This window comes from Pezoporus flaviventris, unplaced genomic scaffold (genome assembly GCF_033815535.1).
Source record: "Pezoporus flaviventris isolate CSIRO_AGI_PZ_B2104156 unplaced genomic scaffold, CSIRO_AGI_Pfla_v1 ptg000049l, whole genome shotgun sequence".
Lineage (NCBI taxonomy): Eukaryota > Metazoa > Chordata > Aves > Psittaciformes > Psittacidae > Pezoporus > Pezoporus flaviventris.
In genome coordinates this window covers 2006207-2021843 of record NW_026892597.1, presented here as the reverse complement: position 1 = coordinate 2021843, position 15637 = coordinate 2006207, and the positions used below count along the sequence as shown (strand labels likewise).

At 42.6% G+C, this 15637-nt stretch overlaps 1 protein-coding gene across 2 annotated transcripts in view; it reads right to left on the bottom strand.

Annotated features, from left to right (window-relative positions):
- Positions 1–15637, bottom strand: part of CELF2 (CUGBP Elav-like family member 2) — a 563629-nt gene that overhangs the window by 376840 nt on the left and 171152 nt on the right. Inside the window, exon 1 of one of the 2 annotated variants that reach the window (XM_061468599.1) lies at positions 4812–5291. The exons of the other annotated variant lie outside the window; for it this stretch is intronic. Within the exon in view, the coding sequence (XP_061324583.1) occupies positions 4812–4864 (53 nt within the window). The 5' untranslated portion in view covers positions 4865–5291. Of the gene's footprint in view, positions 1–4811; positions 5292–15637 lie in introns of those variants that run through there. 2 annotated transcript variants of the gene reach the window in all.

The window sequence follows — 15637 nt, the reverse complement described above, 5'->3', positions numbered from 1 at the left end:
CAGGATCTACGTGACCCTCACTAGCAACCCTTCCGGTGCCATCCATCTCTGACATGCTCTGTGTTGTTGGAGGGGTTAACTGGAAAACCATTTCTGAAACGTGTTTTTGGTTATTACATGATACACACCCCTCTTTTTGTGTGTATTTATTTATTTTAAGCCACCATACTGTGGCAACTGGGGGGAATTTGCATTGTCCACTAACATCTGAAATTCCATTACCTGGTGGTGATGGGGTCCAGCATTATATCCATGGGCCAGACTTTCAGGACTTGTTTTCTTTTGGTTTTGAGTAGCAGATGGAGACAACACTGTTTTGGTCCTCAGAGTAAAGCACATAGAATCATAGAATAGTTAGGGTTGGAAAGGACCTTAAGATCATCAAGTTCCAAGCCCCCTGCCATGGGTAGGGACACCTCGCACTAAACCATGTCACCCAGGACTCCATCCAACCTGGCCTTGAACACTGCCATGTGAAATAAGATTCTTTTGCCCCCTTTTTCCTGAACAAAGGTTCTGTGCTGGGGGTTCAGGCACTCAACTGGTCTATTCTGATACTGAATATAATGCAGGATGCCTTATCCTAAGCTTTGCTAAGATGGAAAGGCAAAAGCCAAACCAGGAATAAGACTGGCACATCAGTGTTTGGTCTTGGTTTATTGCTCTGTGCCAACAACTGAATTTGAGCTGCTGTGTGAACTTCCCCCCCCTCTTCCCTGATTTGATCACTTTATTCAGTCCATAGGCAATCACAGGAGTAGGACATGATGACAGGGCTACTTACCCAAAATAGCTCATAATACAAACACCAACAAGGCTGAAATTGCTCCCCCTGGACTGACTTGTCAAGCATGAAAATGGCTTTTCTTTTTTTCCTGAAAAGCCAAACCATTTACAGGTTGTTTGGATGGCATGTGTGGTGGGAAAAGGCATTTTGGAGAGAATATTTGAATCCGTACGTCTGCCTGACACACGGCGTGTTCCAAACAAGATGTTCCCAACTCCACCAGCCAAGCTTTATGGGCCAGTTCAATAGTATTTGTGAAATGCAGGTCGTTTGAATGCAGAGCAGCACAGCAAGATCCACTGCTTCACAGTCTGGAAGTGAGTGAAGCACTCCTAGTCTTTGCCTGGATTTCACCTTGAGGTTGCAAAGTCAAGTTAAAACCCACTTTTTTGTATTCCCAGCCATAAGGCACAGAAAGGTCACATATCAGACAGGAACGCAAAGGGGGGACAAGGTCTTCCCTGTATAGGTAGTTCATGTGTTTTATAGTGCTGCGTTTAGCCCTGCTGGAGCAAATGAAGGGAGAAAAGCAGCAGCATAGACATGGCCTTGAGAGATATATTTTGCTCTCTTGTAGTGCCTCTCCTTGCCACGCTTTACCTGCTGTAGAGGCCCAGAGCACAGGTCACTCCAGAAACAGTGACCAAAGCTGTCCCCATTGCACAGGAGGAACAAAACCACATCTCAGATGTACAAGGAAGTCTCAAAGAGGGATCAGAGATATCTCTGGAGTCACAGGAGCTGATCCTGGTCTCTTACGCACTAGGGGGTCTAGACTTGCAACTCCCGTATCGTTTTGGATGTAAGTAAATGGGATTCCTATGTCTACGGAGGGCTGGGCAAGCACACACCATTTCCTGTAAGGCTCTGGAGGATTTCTGAAAAGGCCTGAAGTTTTGCCAATCTCTCCTGGCTCCAAAGAGTACAACAGACAAGGCACTTACTGTAGTCACTCTGAAAAGTGAGAAGGCATCTATAAAGGAAGATCAGGCAGCACTGTGTTAATGTCAAAGCATAGATTTTATGCTGGGAGCTTATCTGAAGAGAGACAACAGGAGGGAAAGAACAAATCCACGAGCTATCAGAGATTACTTTCCAGTAACTTTAATATTCAGATCACTATCAAGAAATCCAGTGAAAGAAAATACTTTCTGAAGTGGGTTTTGTTCTGCACATTAAACTGTGTTTAGAGCCCAAGTTCCTCCCCCCTTGCTGTAACGTGAACGCAGTGGGTGCTGAGGCTTGCCAGAAAGCATTGCAACCCTCTCTGTCCTACCCCAGACAGACAACGGAAGAGGGAGGCCTGATGTAATATTATATATACACACCACATTGCCATTTATTGCCATTAATACCTCTGCTAGCTCTCCCAGTGCTGCTGGTTAAAGTCCAACAAATCCCCTGCCATCCTCCAACGCCACCTCTCACACCCATCAGGCTCCATCACCTCCCACCGCCTTGTCTGTTGTTCTGTTGTACCTTTTCCTTTATTATTACCTTTAATCAGAGGGCAGAGGATGTGCTTCCAGTGGATTTGGGGAGCAGGGCAGAGGAGCCAGAGCTCAGCTGAGGTGAGGGAAATCAGCACCAAGGCAGTCCATAGCTGCACCAAGCCCCTGAGAATTATTGAGCCCAAATGCCATTATTCCTCCCCCTTGCCCTGCCTCCATGAAATCTGCATCCTTCAGTCTTTTCCCAGCTAAGCAGGTCTCAAGCTGTGAACGAGTCACAGAATAAATTACAGTAGAAGCACAGGGAAAACAAAGTTGAGCATTTGCTGCCATAGGATGCTACTCTTGAGCTGAGCATAGCGTTTGCCACAGCATCTCATTTGGCTCTTAAGCATTGCTACATGCCACCTTAGAGAAGCACACAGAAACATTCCTCTGTTTCTTATGAATGTTAGCTATAGGCTCCTTTGTACACGGTGAAGAGGCACTAAAACCAGTAAGCTCAGAAGCATCAAACAAGCTGGAAATATGGCCTTATTTATGAAACGCAGAAGCAGCATTTCAGTGCAGTAAGTCATAAGCCATATGAACTGCACACTGACTTCTAGCTTTTTACTATCAGTGACTATTTCACTTATATACCATATTGTGATGCGCCACCCCTTAACCCTCTGCATCCTGCCGCTGATCAGCACAATGCCATATTCATACAGGGTCGCTGCTGTAATCATACACGGTAACTACACACAGACATGTCCAGTAAAATCGACTTAATCACATCTTAGACCTGCTCTGCGTCCACACAACTAATCTCCAGACATACACACATCACTGGGAAATGTGGGGAAAAGCGCCAAGGAGAGATTTTTTTTACAGTCATGCAAATACATCATTTTTTCTAAGAAAGCAGGATTCTTTGAGGGGGCAACACTGCCTCTTCCTTCAATCTTTTCAAGTCCTCCGTGTCATCCCTCAACGCAGCAAAAACCTGGCATCACCTGACTCGACTAGCCGAGGAATCAGAAGTAGTCTCACGGAGCGAGGTGAACTTTTAAAGTAACTCCTAGAATAGCTTTTCTGGAGCACACGCTGTAAGACAACACATATGAAGCTCTGCGAAAGTCCTTTTCTGGCATTCATTGGTGATGACTCACAGCAGTCACCCCTGCTCCCGTCTGCTGTAACGTGACTGTTTACCCCAGATGCCAATCACAGCACTCCACTATCCCGCACAACACGTTTGAGCTCACATCCCCCCCGAGGCTTTGAAAGTCGAATAAAACCCCATCATTCCGTGCTGACAGTCCTAAATGACTTGAAAAGAGCCCCAACCAAACCAAACCAACAAAACAAACTTGCAGTAAGACCGCTGTGCCAAGCCTCATGCCACAGTCAAGGATAAAGGATCTCGGTTCACATTCCTGTGCACAGGCTCAGAAGACTGACAGAGAAATTCAAGCTTCCAAAAAGGAAAAGTTCAGCGTTCTGCAAATGTGAGGAAAAAGGAAAAAAACTACTAATGTAAGTAAACTTTATGGTTGACTTTAGAAGGGTTGGTTTTCCTCCTTCAGCGCAGGACACATTAATAAGTTCTGTAAATCACTGCAGTAAGAAGCTAAAATATCCTGTATTATTATTATTGTATATAGCATAATAATACCACAATTCACATACCTTCTCAAACCCCTTGCAATTTACTCCCTTTAAGTAACAAAATACTGCATTAATATTAGGTGCAGCTCCATGTTTTGCCTAAGAGCTTTAGAAAATGCATTTAGTTTTATATATAACTATTTTTATTTCATTTCATTCATTTATTTCATTTCACCGTCTACATTCCCAAATATTTCCAGTGAAGTTCAGCAAACTTTCTGCACGTCCGGACACTCAATAAAGCACTTACAAGGAGCATTAAACAAGGTCATTTAACACTGTGGAGCTGTAATAGCTGCAGCAGGCGTTAACAATGATTCCCCCTTCCCTTCTCTTTAGCAGCTCAAGTTACCCCTTTTCACTATACAAAGGAAAACAGCAGTGCTGAAGGTAAAAAATCAGTACCAAACTGATTGCAAGCATCAAACTTTTAAGTATCAAACACATGCCCTGGAGGGACAGCAAAGAGTGGAAGCTTCAACAACAAAGCCAAACAAGACACGAAACAAGCACGTTTGTCCCCCTTCCTTCCCCCCCCAAGACTTATTTCCCACTCCTTGCTCAACTTTCATGCTGTTTCCCACCCGGATCGCCCGCAGAGCACGGTGCGGAAAGCAGGGAGTTAATCCCGCAGTTTCAACTGGTGTGAGCCTTTACTGCTAACTTGAATTTGCGGAGCAACCTCTCCGTATAAAAAGGGAAGAAAGGAAGGGAAAAAAACCCTCTACACTGTAACACCGAGAAGCATACTTAAAAACCCTCCCTCGGGTCTCTCTAAACATCTGCTCAAAGGTTTGCTGTATCTTAAAAGGGCTCTAATTACCAGAAACTTTTCTCTTACTCAAGCCCAGGGCTCGCATTCCGATTATAACACAAACTCCCGTTAATTTAGGGCTAAACCGAAGAAAACATAGGCCTACCTTAAAACTTTCCAGCTTTTCAGAGGATCCAAGTCAGAGATTATAGACACCATTGCAGGAATAACAAAGATAAAATATATATATAAAAGAAGGAAAAAAACAACCCCACGGCAGGGAAGCCTAACCACAAAAGCAGCAAGTACTCTACTGAGTGTGGGAATGACAACAAACCCAGCACAGCTCTTCCTCCTCAAGCTGATAAGCACTTGTCCCAGCTTCTCTCCACCCCCAAAATCAATCCTGTGCTATATTGCTTCACAGTCCCAGTTTCATTTCTTTACCACTACCTTTTAAAGCCCTTGTAATCTGCTCCAACTGATCAAATTTGACCTTTTTGTAGCCCACTTTATTCCAAGCACAGCCCTCAGTTAAATCTCTCTTTATTAACACCGTCCTTCTTGGCTTCCTCTTGGAGCAAACACAGCTCAAGCTTGAAGCCTCCAGTCTTTGTCAGCAATCATTTACAGATTACTGCAAGCTGCAGACTTCTCCTTTTGGGTATTTCCTTCTGCCTCTGAGGTTTAGCTTTTATATTATTTCCTGAAGGTTGTTGGGGGCTTTCCCTGCTCTGTGCAGGTTGGAGTCTGACACTTTTAAAGGAGGGACTTAACGCAACTCCCTCTCCCATCCTTTTCTCCTCCCCTTAGCCCCTCGTAGAGACAGGCAAATGCACACATCAAAACCAGTTCACAGCCTTTGGAGTACGGAGTCCTCGTTGTGTCCCCCCTTTATGTTTTAAAAGCCATTAGGGTTGTGAGCTGAAGCTGTGACTGAAAGCAGCCTGATTTGTATGATGGTGGGGTAATATAGAGCCTAATAATGCAAAGACAGATGTAACCCTTTGGGTGTTTGAGAGGGGGGAAAGGCGTCTGTGTAATTCTGTGAACTCCATTTCTTGTGTCTGTTGCTACATCAATAAGTAGTAAAGCGTAAGTAAAGTAAAGTTGTGTAAGTGCTGTCAGTGTGCGTTTATGTGGGAAAATCGGGAGGAGCGGCTTATTTTGTGATTCTGTAACACTTCTGGACATCGATTTCCCTCTGTTTAAAGATTTATCTTTTGCATGTGTTCCTCCTCCTAAATGTTTTCCTTTCATCACGTGAATGACTGAACCCTCTCCTTGAGCTCGACTGATTCTTGGGATTGCTAGAAATTCCCAAATAAAATCGGGGGGGGGAACGACAAAACTGCCCTTTATGAAATGCTCAATGAGAACCAAACTAGCCCAAATGACGGATGGTTCCACTTTGCTATTTGTACCATAGGTGTGTGCTCCTACTTTCAATTTGCTACCAGTTCCCCCCCCCAAAAAACCCAAATCCTAAAATTACAAAAGAAAAAAAGTAAAAAAATTTAAGTTCATCCCTTATATGTTAAAAAGAAGCATTAATGTGGTCACATGGAGTTCTGGTAATGTGTGGGATCGCACGCTCATGGAAACATAATAAGGGGTACAATAAGGCCTTTTGAGGCTGCTTTAAGTCTCCCACCACCACTTCCTTTGGACAGATAAAACTCGTCTAAACTATTTCCAGGGCTCCCTTGCATGCTGTAGGCTGCTTTGGGGCAGGCTGACTCCCCCTCTCCCCCTTGCTGGCATCCCTATAGTACAAAGGCAGCACAGTGTTGCCCTTGCCAGAAGGTGACGCTGAGGCTTCCCACTGCCCTGTGACCATTTTGCCTGCCAGACAGCAGCCAGGAGATAGTGGGCTCCGATAAAACAACCGGTTTTAAGCAACCTAGATACAAAATGCCTTCTGTATTCAAAGGCCAGTGCATCACTAATCCCTCATTTAAGGGAAATGAACAGTGAGCCCCCTCCGGCCTCAGCAAGTGGGGCCCCAACTTCAGACCTCTGGATCTTACACCCTCCCCTGGGCCATGGCTCCAATGGCTTTGCTTTGTCTCTGAGGGGTGTAACAAGGACAAACACATCAGAGGCTGCTGATGGTGAGATTGAAGATGCATATCTAGGGGTGGAGGACAGCTGGGTGTTACAGATGCTCCATCTCCCTCTTAACAGGCACAGGGTGTTTCTCACCTTATACACACATATCTCTGAGCACTTCTTCAGAGATAAGGGTTGTATCCACCTCTGGAACCTTTGGGGCTATATATTAATTTACCGACAGGAGGTGGGTTAGGTGCTTGCCATGGAAAATGAAATTCAATCGCCACTTGTCATATGTTTCTTTGTGGAGCTGAGGAAACCTTCATTTACAGCATGGGAAGCGATTAAAAAGAGATTGGACAGTGTCTTTTCCTTTCTTCCCCGAAGTTTGTAAACCACTGTTAACACAGGCTAACCCCTCACTTGAGGCTGGGGAGGACATAAGTGGTTACAGTACGCTGCCTTTTCTCTTTCTCTCTACTGTCAAATTTTCTGGGTTTACAGCTATATTCACACATTGTCCCATATAAACCTCTCACTGAACATCTCATATTGATGACCAGGCTCAAATTAACAAGGGCTTCAAGCTTAGCCTGCAAACAAAAAAAAGAGAATCAAAATACTGTTTTATCTGGTCCCTTTGACAAGCCCAATTTGAGTCCTTGTCACATCCTACCCATCCACTGCTGCACGATAAGAAAGAGGCAGTGATGCTCTGCGCTTTCACCCCACTTCGGGACCTGACTGCTTTCTAGTTTCTGTACTGGTAAGGAGTAGGTGAGAGGTACAAGGGTAAGAGACCTTTACTTTCAGGTTGGATGTTTGTATATGCCTAGACTTCCAGGACTAGACACAAGGGGTGGAGGACCACAATTTACCCCGATGTATGTGGAGAAACCAATACCAAGAGTAACAAGTGATCCCTTGTCCTCCGCTTCAGGTGAGTGCCAAACTGCACCAGTATGCTGAACATCTCTTACTCTGGTCATCCAGAAATTCCACAAACTATCTCCCATGTCTAAAATTCTCTCTCTTACCAGTATATTTTATACTTTCTATAAACACAGTTTTGATTGCACAGAAAGCACTCCATTACTTCCTCCACGTGAAAACTATACCATAGGAGTTAAGATTCTTATTCCTTTCATATTTGAAACTATTTATGGTGGGTTTTATTATTTTTATCTTAAACTTTTCACGTCTGGAACGAAAGCCAGGTCTCCCTTTTGCTGGACCTGGCTGGCATTTTGCCATCTTTTCCCTCCGACATTGAAGAAAGCAACTATAAGTTTGCTAAAAATAAAGCTAGAAGATTAAGTTTAGCACAGAGAAACTTGCGGCGGGCAATGGATTTTCCAAAACAGCCTCACGTATTTCATGCAGCGTGTAGCTATAGTAGGAGAAAACAAATAAAACAGAAACCCACTGCAGGATTACATTAACTCTTGCGCTTGGATAGTGGTACTCCAGCCTGTCTTTTAGTTCAGTGTGGTTTTCTGTTGCGGTTAAGAACTTTGTCTTCAAAACTTTGATTTTTATGCTTTTAAGTGAAGAAATTTCCTATGATCTTCACCTCGTTTGCCAAAACAGCCCAGCACATCTGTGAAATATTACTTGAGCAAATTTATCACACTTAGCCAGAAGGCAACAACCCTTAACATTTCCTCTACCTGCTGGAAACCAGCCTATTGCATACCTTTGGTTTCTCATGCCATAACATGCATGAGCTAGCAAGAGCTTGGCAGTTCTCAGTTAATACGATAAAGAACTATAAGCTTTCCAAGATTCTGAGTCATGTTAAAGTAAATATACATATATTCTTTTGAAAACAGTATTCACATATACACACATACGCAAAAGGATCTCTAAGCAATGTCATCACCCTTAGTTTAGACAGCTGTGGAGTCAAAAACGTTCCAGATCAGCTAGCTGCAAACATTTGAAGGTCAAGTACAGGACAAAGCCTTTAAAAAAGGCAGAAGCAATGATGGCTACTGAGTATTAGAAAGATGGTTTTATGTTTTGAGCGTTTTTTTCCCAGCTGTTTCTTTACCAGAAACCCACTGGACTGAGGAATTCAGTAGCGTTGGGCAGGACAGTAAACCTAGTAAGCAGTTTGAGTTGGTTATTTAATCTTCTTTCAAGGCTGTTATCTCATTCAAAATATTTTAGGAGCCAAGGAAGGTCTGCCAAAGCACGACCTCTTAGTCAGGATGCCCAACAGCCTGGTTATCAGGCAATAATAAAATAAATAACCTTTCTAGAGAGATAAATAACCATCCAGCATCTTCCCAACACATATTTTCCACCGCTCTTTCATACAAAGCAATATTAACTTATTTGAAAGAAATCCTGGTCTTCTACCAGGAAAACCTCACTGTCTCTAGGGAGCCTGCTGTTAAACAAAAGCTTATCTATTAAAGAGTGGCCTCCAACTTCAGGGCTGCTGTTGTGGGCTGATAAAGGCCCTTCTCCAAAGTGCCTCATACTGTCCCTCCCCACCAGCACTGCCCCCCCCCAGCCTCTCCTCCCAGTGTCTAATGCCTAGCCTTTTAAGCAATGGAGTGACTAATTGAAAATGCATTCCAGTGCTTTACAAGCAGCTTTTCCTTTCCTGCTGACCAGCCAAATGTTCTGAAGTTGGCAAGATGCTGTTTTAACTTGGGAACTGGAGCACTTGTTCATGACCTGGATGTGTGAAGAAAGAAATCTGTCTGAATTCAATAATTCTGTAAAAAAAAAAAAATTAAAAATCTCACTTCTAGAACTTGAGTAAATCCAAGTATTACAGATCTCTAATGCAAGTCCATTCTCTCTTTGTGAAATACATGACCTGGAAGACAAGAAACTGTAAGCCCTAAGTTTATGAAATGCACTGGGGCTTGGACACAACTACAGATAAAGCAGTTACAAGCAGGCATAAATCCAAGTAACAATTGCCCTTTGGGAAAGAGCACTGTAACTGGAACATGCTGGAGACAGTAACCACTGATTCATGGCCAGTCAATGTCCCTCCAGTCTGGGATTCAGCACATCTTATCACACATAGCAATTCAGAAGCTGGCTTCATCCAGCAGCTTAAGAGATTGAAGGGGTTTGTTTCTTTGCTAAGCAGCAGGCCTGATTGTACAAAGCTAGCACTTCAACAGTTAATCATTAGTCTGAAATCACATACATGTGTCTCATACTTATCGACTTCTCACTTTTAGAAAGTCTGCAGAGACAAACTTTCAAGAGATGGGGTTTTTCTTTTATAACTCTTATTGTGATTTTAATGGATTCTCAAGTACTTTCAGGTTTTGCTTATGACAACTGCTACAATAAAAAACATTATGAACAAAGACGTGTTTTGTGCCTGTTCACACCTAGCAGAAAATTACTATTATGGCATAATTTATTATGGGAGCAATGCTTTCCAGGCTCTCTGTAAAGACAGTCTTCCCCAAACTCGCATCATCCTAATTGTGTTTGTAGTTTACTTTAAGCAGCATATGAGCCAAACATTTACTTCCTGTGCTAAATTTCTCCTTTTTGGCTAGTAGGAGGAATTCTTCATTCTGCAGCATTGGTAGACCAAGAACACTTCTGTAGTCCAAGGCAGGGCTTGCCCTTCCTAACCCAAAGGAAAGAATGAAAGAAAAGAAACTCTTCTTGTATTTGCCAGACATGTTCAGAAGGAGCCACTTGCACACCCTTTCATTCCATTCGGAAGACTCATGGGTGAAATCTGGGAGAGAGGAAAATAGCAGCTGTTAACTATTCCAGTGCTGCAGCAGACGGCAAAGCCAGCGCTGACACTGCTTGTCCTTTAATTTTCATTCTTGTGGTGTCAGGTCATACAGTGAACACCAGGAGGTCCTTATGCATCCTTATAAAAAGGTTATTGTTCAGGCTTCCTCTGTAACATAGTCCAGAAAATAAAAACTTCAGTAATGACCTTAATAAGTGCTTTGTTGTGAAGGCCATGTTTTCACATGGGCTACAGCTGCATTTACGCAGTCTGAATGCCATCTCATGCGGCGCTGGAGTATAAATCTAAGAGAAATTAAATTATGCTGAATGCATGCTGTAAAATATTTAGGAAATGATTTTCAAAGGGACAAAGGAAAATCAGTGCTTCCATACCCATATGTCTTTAATAGACTCTTCAAATATTTACCTCCAGTTTTCTATTCATCACAGAGGTCCAGAGAATAGGATGATTATTGGTAAGGGACTGGATGGGGATATTCGGTTAATTCCTCTCAATGTCTTCCTTCTTGACATTGAGAAAACTATTTTTTTATCTGTGCCCTACTTTCCCATCTGGGAGGGACAGATACCACCCTAGCAATCTACAGAGCAGAACACTAGGAACTTAATAGAAGACATAAAAATTGGCAGCCTTATGAAATTCCTTCCTTTCCAAGACTGTTTTAAGTCTAAATCAAGTGAAATGCTGGTTCGTCATTCAGTGTAAAAGAACATGATCTGTTGAGACAGATGGCTTCCACCACTTCAAAAATTTAGGAGTTGCTGTAGCACAGCAAGGAAGCCCTGAAGCTTAAAAAAATGATCACCTATACTCTACACTTTAAAATGAAAATGATTGAAAAGCTCCAAAATCATAGGGGAAAATAGGGGGAAAACAGCAAAAGGGAATTGTTATGAAATTAAGAAAATGGTGAAATAATTCTTCCGCTTTGAGATTCATCTTTATTAAGCTACATTCAGGCGCATGATTTTAAAAGTGCCAACCACAAACACTTACCTTGCACATGGAGATTATATCCTTTAAACAGAGACAAACACACACACACAATGTCCCTTGTGACAGCGTGCTTTGCTATTGACCTGAAGAGGATGACATGCAAGTAGGGAAAGAGAGAATGCTTTAGATGCCAGAGCTATCACATACATATTTCATACAAAGGCACAGAGAAGCATCCTTTTAGCCCGCACCAGCACAGGCTGAGCTTATGTCTGACTCTGGTCGGGATTCAAGATTTGCTGGGCTCACTAGAGAGAACAGTGTTTCATCTTCCTCTTACAAAGGCAGGGAGAGCTGACAAAATGGGAAGACTCCTTTTTTTGCCATAACAGCTGGCAGGAGATTTTTATAGGCACAAAATCCAATTAAGTGTCCTGATTCTGGGCATGTAACTCCCCTGGAGCCTTTGCTTAGAAGTGCTTATCTGCTTGCATAGGAACAAGCATCTACAAATGCATGTACAGGTGTGTGTATATGTCTAAACAAAGCACTATGGAACACACTGAAATAGTCTGTTGCTCTCCTGAGGGGGAAGAAAACCCACCAAAAATATGTTATCCCTGTGAAAACAGTCCAGGAGAGAGTTTCATAACAGTATTACTTGATCAATAGAAGGTTGGAATTAAATTCAGTTCTAAAATGCAACTTACCCATGTAAAAGGTTCACTAAAAAGGTCCTTTTCCTAATTCAGGGGAAATCAGAGAAAGCACATTTTTTTTCCTTAATTACTGAGTGCAATTATTCGTCTTTATTATCTAAAGAAACTTCTTTTATTTCTTTTATTTGTGAAAGTGCAGCGCCATGCTTTTTCTATTTCTGAGGACTACCCATTTTAAGAAAAGCATCACGTAAATGTTCATTCGTTCCCATGCTGGCTATTCCATTACTTCCTACATCTCTTCATGAAAGTTTTATATCCTTCAAAGCATTAATAGCTACTGTAGGCCAGATTACATTATTTATATACACAGGTCAAATTCACACATAGTTTGTTTACAAGAAATCCTTTCCTTCGGATCAAAACTACTCCAAATCTCATGTCACACTTCTCTTTCTTGCTGACCTCATTTACAAAAGCCTGAGCACGTTAGTGATTTTGCTCCCAGACAAGGCCTAGGTTGTGATTCCAATAAAGACAAGCACAGATCCCCATGTTGAAAAGAAAATATTCTTATTACTTTCTAAACCTCAGCCATAAACATTCATTGCTTCACCTGACAAAATCCAAACAATAAATCCTGCAAAAAGTGTTAGATTAATAAAACCATCTTTCTAGACCATTGCATTGCCCTCTCTGGGCACCGAGTGTCTTCAAAATTGCATGTTGCATAGTTTGACCCATAGAGCAGCAAGGAAAATATCCTTGTTTACTCATTTGGGTGTTCAGTTGTCATAGCCTAAGCAAATTCAGGCTTCTCTGGAACGTAATACAGGCTGAGTCCCTCAAGCCTGGAGTGGGTTGGTTGCTAATAACTCATGGGGTGTCCTTGAGGAACCTACTTCATGACTGGTACGTCAGGCAAGGAGGGATCACTAGAAGGGACCATCACTACCTTAGATTTCACTGCCCTCTGACAGAGTTTTCAGAGAACTGAATTACACATTGTGTTTGTTCCTCATCACCTGGGAAGAAGTTCATTCCCTGCCTGAGGAATCAGGAAGGAAAGATGCTGCTGCTGTCTGTAGTAGTTTCTTCAAATACTTTGTATTTCTCTCTTTTAGTCTGTAGCTTGCCTGCAAATGAGAAGTTCCAGCTGCTGATGATTGTTCCTTATCCAGTGGTTTGAGAAAGCTTTTTCCTCTTGCAGAAATAGGTGCCTAGTCACTCACCAAGATGCTTTTAGATACCCCAGACCCTTCCTTTTTCCTTTTTCTTTTAGATACCAGTGCCTTGGAAAGTAAGCAGAAAGTGAATTAATGAACAGGACAGAATTTCCTTGGAAAGACTGGGTTTGGGTTTGGTTGGTTTTTTTTCTTCTAATGGAATATTTGTACATCTCCAAAAGGAAGAAATAATAATAAGACTGAAATCCTCCTGAACAAACTGAACTCTATATCACTAACTTAAGGCATTTAAAGGACTGTGACCCCTGTGGTACACCACTAGTTACTGGTTTTCAACGAGACTTTGCACCACCCCCTGGGACCAGCCATTCAGCCAGTTTTCAGTTCACCTTCTCACTGTCTGTTCATTAGAGACACACATCAACAGCTTGTCTATGAGTATCTTATGGGAGACAGTGCCAAACGTCTTACTGATGTCCAGGCTGATAGGATATCCACGAAGTCTAGGATGTCCACTGCTTTCCCTTCATCTACCAGGCCAGTCACACCACTATAGGAGTTTACCGAGTTGGGCAAGCATGATTTCCCCTTGGTGATAACTGGTGATGACTTTCTTGTCCTCAGTGTGCCGGGAATGGTTTCTAGGATTGGTTGTTCCATCACATTGCCACGGATTGAGGTGAAGCTGGCTGGCCTGTAGCTCCCTGCTTTGCCCTCCTTGCCCTTCTTGAAGATAGGAGTGTCATCTACTTTCTTCCAGTCTTTGGGTGCTAATCCCAGTCAAAAATTATTGAGAGCATCCTCAGTGATGAAGTATTCCCTGACCTGAGCCAGTTCCACCACTGGCAGATCACCCTCGTTCCAGCCTTCAGCCCTGGTCTCTGGGACTTAAGATTCCTTAAAGCTGGTCTTGCTAGTCAAGACTGAGGCAAAGGAAGCATTCAGTACCTCAGCCTTTTCTGTCTCATTGAGCAATGGGCACATTTCCCTAGTCTTCCTTTTGTCAGTTATGTACATACTGAAGCTCTTCTTGTTGACTTTGACATGCCTGGCCAAGTTCTATTCCATCTCAGCTTTATCTTTCCTAACTTCATCACTGTATGCCTGGACAATGTTTCTGTATTCCTCCTATCCTTGTTTCAATCCTCTGTATGCTTCCTTTTAGTGTCTTGAGTTTGGCTGGGAGCCCTTTTTCATCCCCCTTTTTGCCTGACTTCTCGTTTCTTGGGATGGAACTTTCTTGAGCTTTGGGGAGGTTATCCTTGAATATGAACCATATTTCTTGGGCCACCCTTCCTTCCGGGTCCTTTTCTCATCTTTGAAGATGCCAGAGTCTGCTCTCCTGAAGTCCAGCTTTTTGAGCTTGCTTTTCATCATCTTACCTGCCCTTTAGATCCTGAATTGCACTCAAAGGTTGCTTCCAAACTTCTTTCCAAATTATGGACGCTGTATCTGAAATTCATGTTTGCTTCATGATGTCAGTAGTGAGTTTGGACTTCATGTTGATGTTATTCACGACAAAACTGGGCCTAATACTCGTCTTAGAACACAATCATCCAGCTGAGGCTCGCTTTGAGATGTTAATTGGCTCGTGCTCAATCCAATTAACCTGTGCTCTGCTGGTAATCAATAGCCATAGTGCCCCCAAGACTGCCAAGGGATGCCAAGTTAAGAGCCTAGGAGTAATACTTGCATATATTACTAAGAGTAATATATTGCTAGGAGTAATACCTAATACTTTTCTATTGTAATGCTGTAAAGGAATGAAATGGGTATGTTTGAAGGAATTCCAGGTTTCCATTAGTCACATTCCTACTAGTAGAATATTTCACAGCCAAATATTTTGTTTCTTTTCTGGTATTTTGCTTACAGGTCCATGGGTATGTGGGGTAGCCCACCTGCCCTTTTTTGACCTGCATAAATTAAACATGACCATGGTAGATATATTAGATTGATATTAGATATTAGATTGGATATAAGGAGGAAATTCTTTCCTGTTAGGGTGGTGAGGCACTGGAATGGGTTGCCCAGGGAGGTTGTGAATGCTCCATCACTGACAGCATTCAAGGCCAGGTTGGATGAAGCCTTGGGTGAGATGGTTTAGTGTGAGGTGTCTCTGCCTATGGCAGGGGGGTTGGAACTTGATGATCTTAAGGTCCTTTCCAACCCTAACTATCCTATGAGTCTATGATTCTATGGTATGGCAAATAACATTTCCCTTTCAGTGCAGGTTATCCCAGTCTACACATTAGAAATGATCTGTTCCCAAGAGATGTTTCTAGCTATCTAAATCTTCTAAATATTTGCAACAGATTTCATTATACTTAGATGATGTGAGCAAATCGTCTTGCTATGTTTCCAATACAGAATCAAAGGGTTTGTCATCCAGGATCTAGAAAAT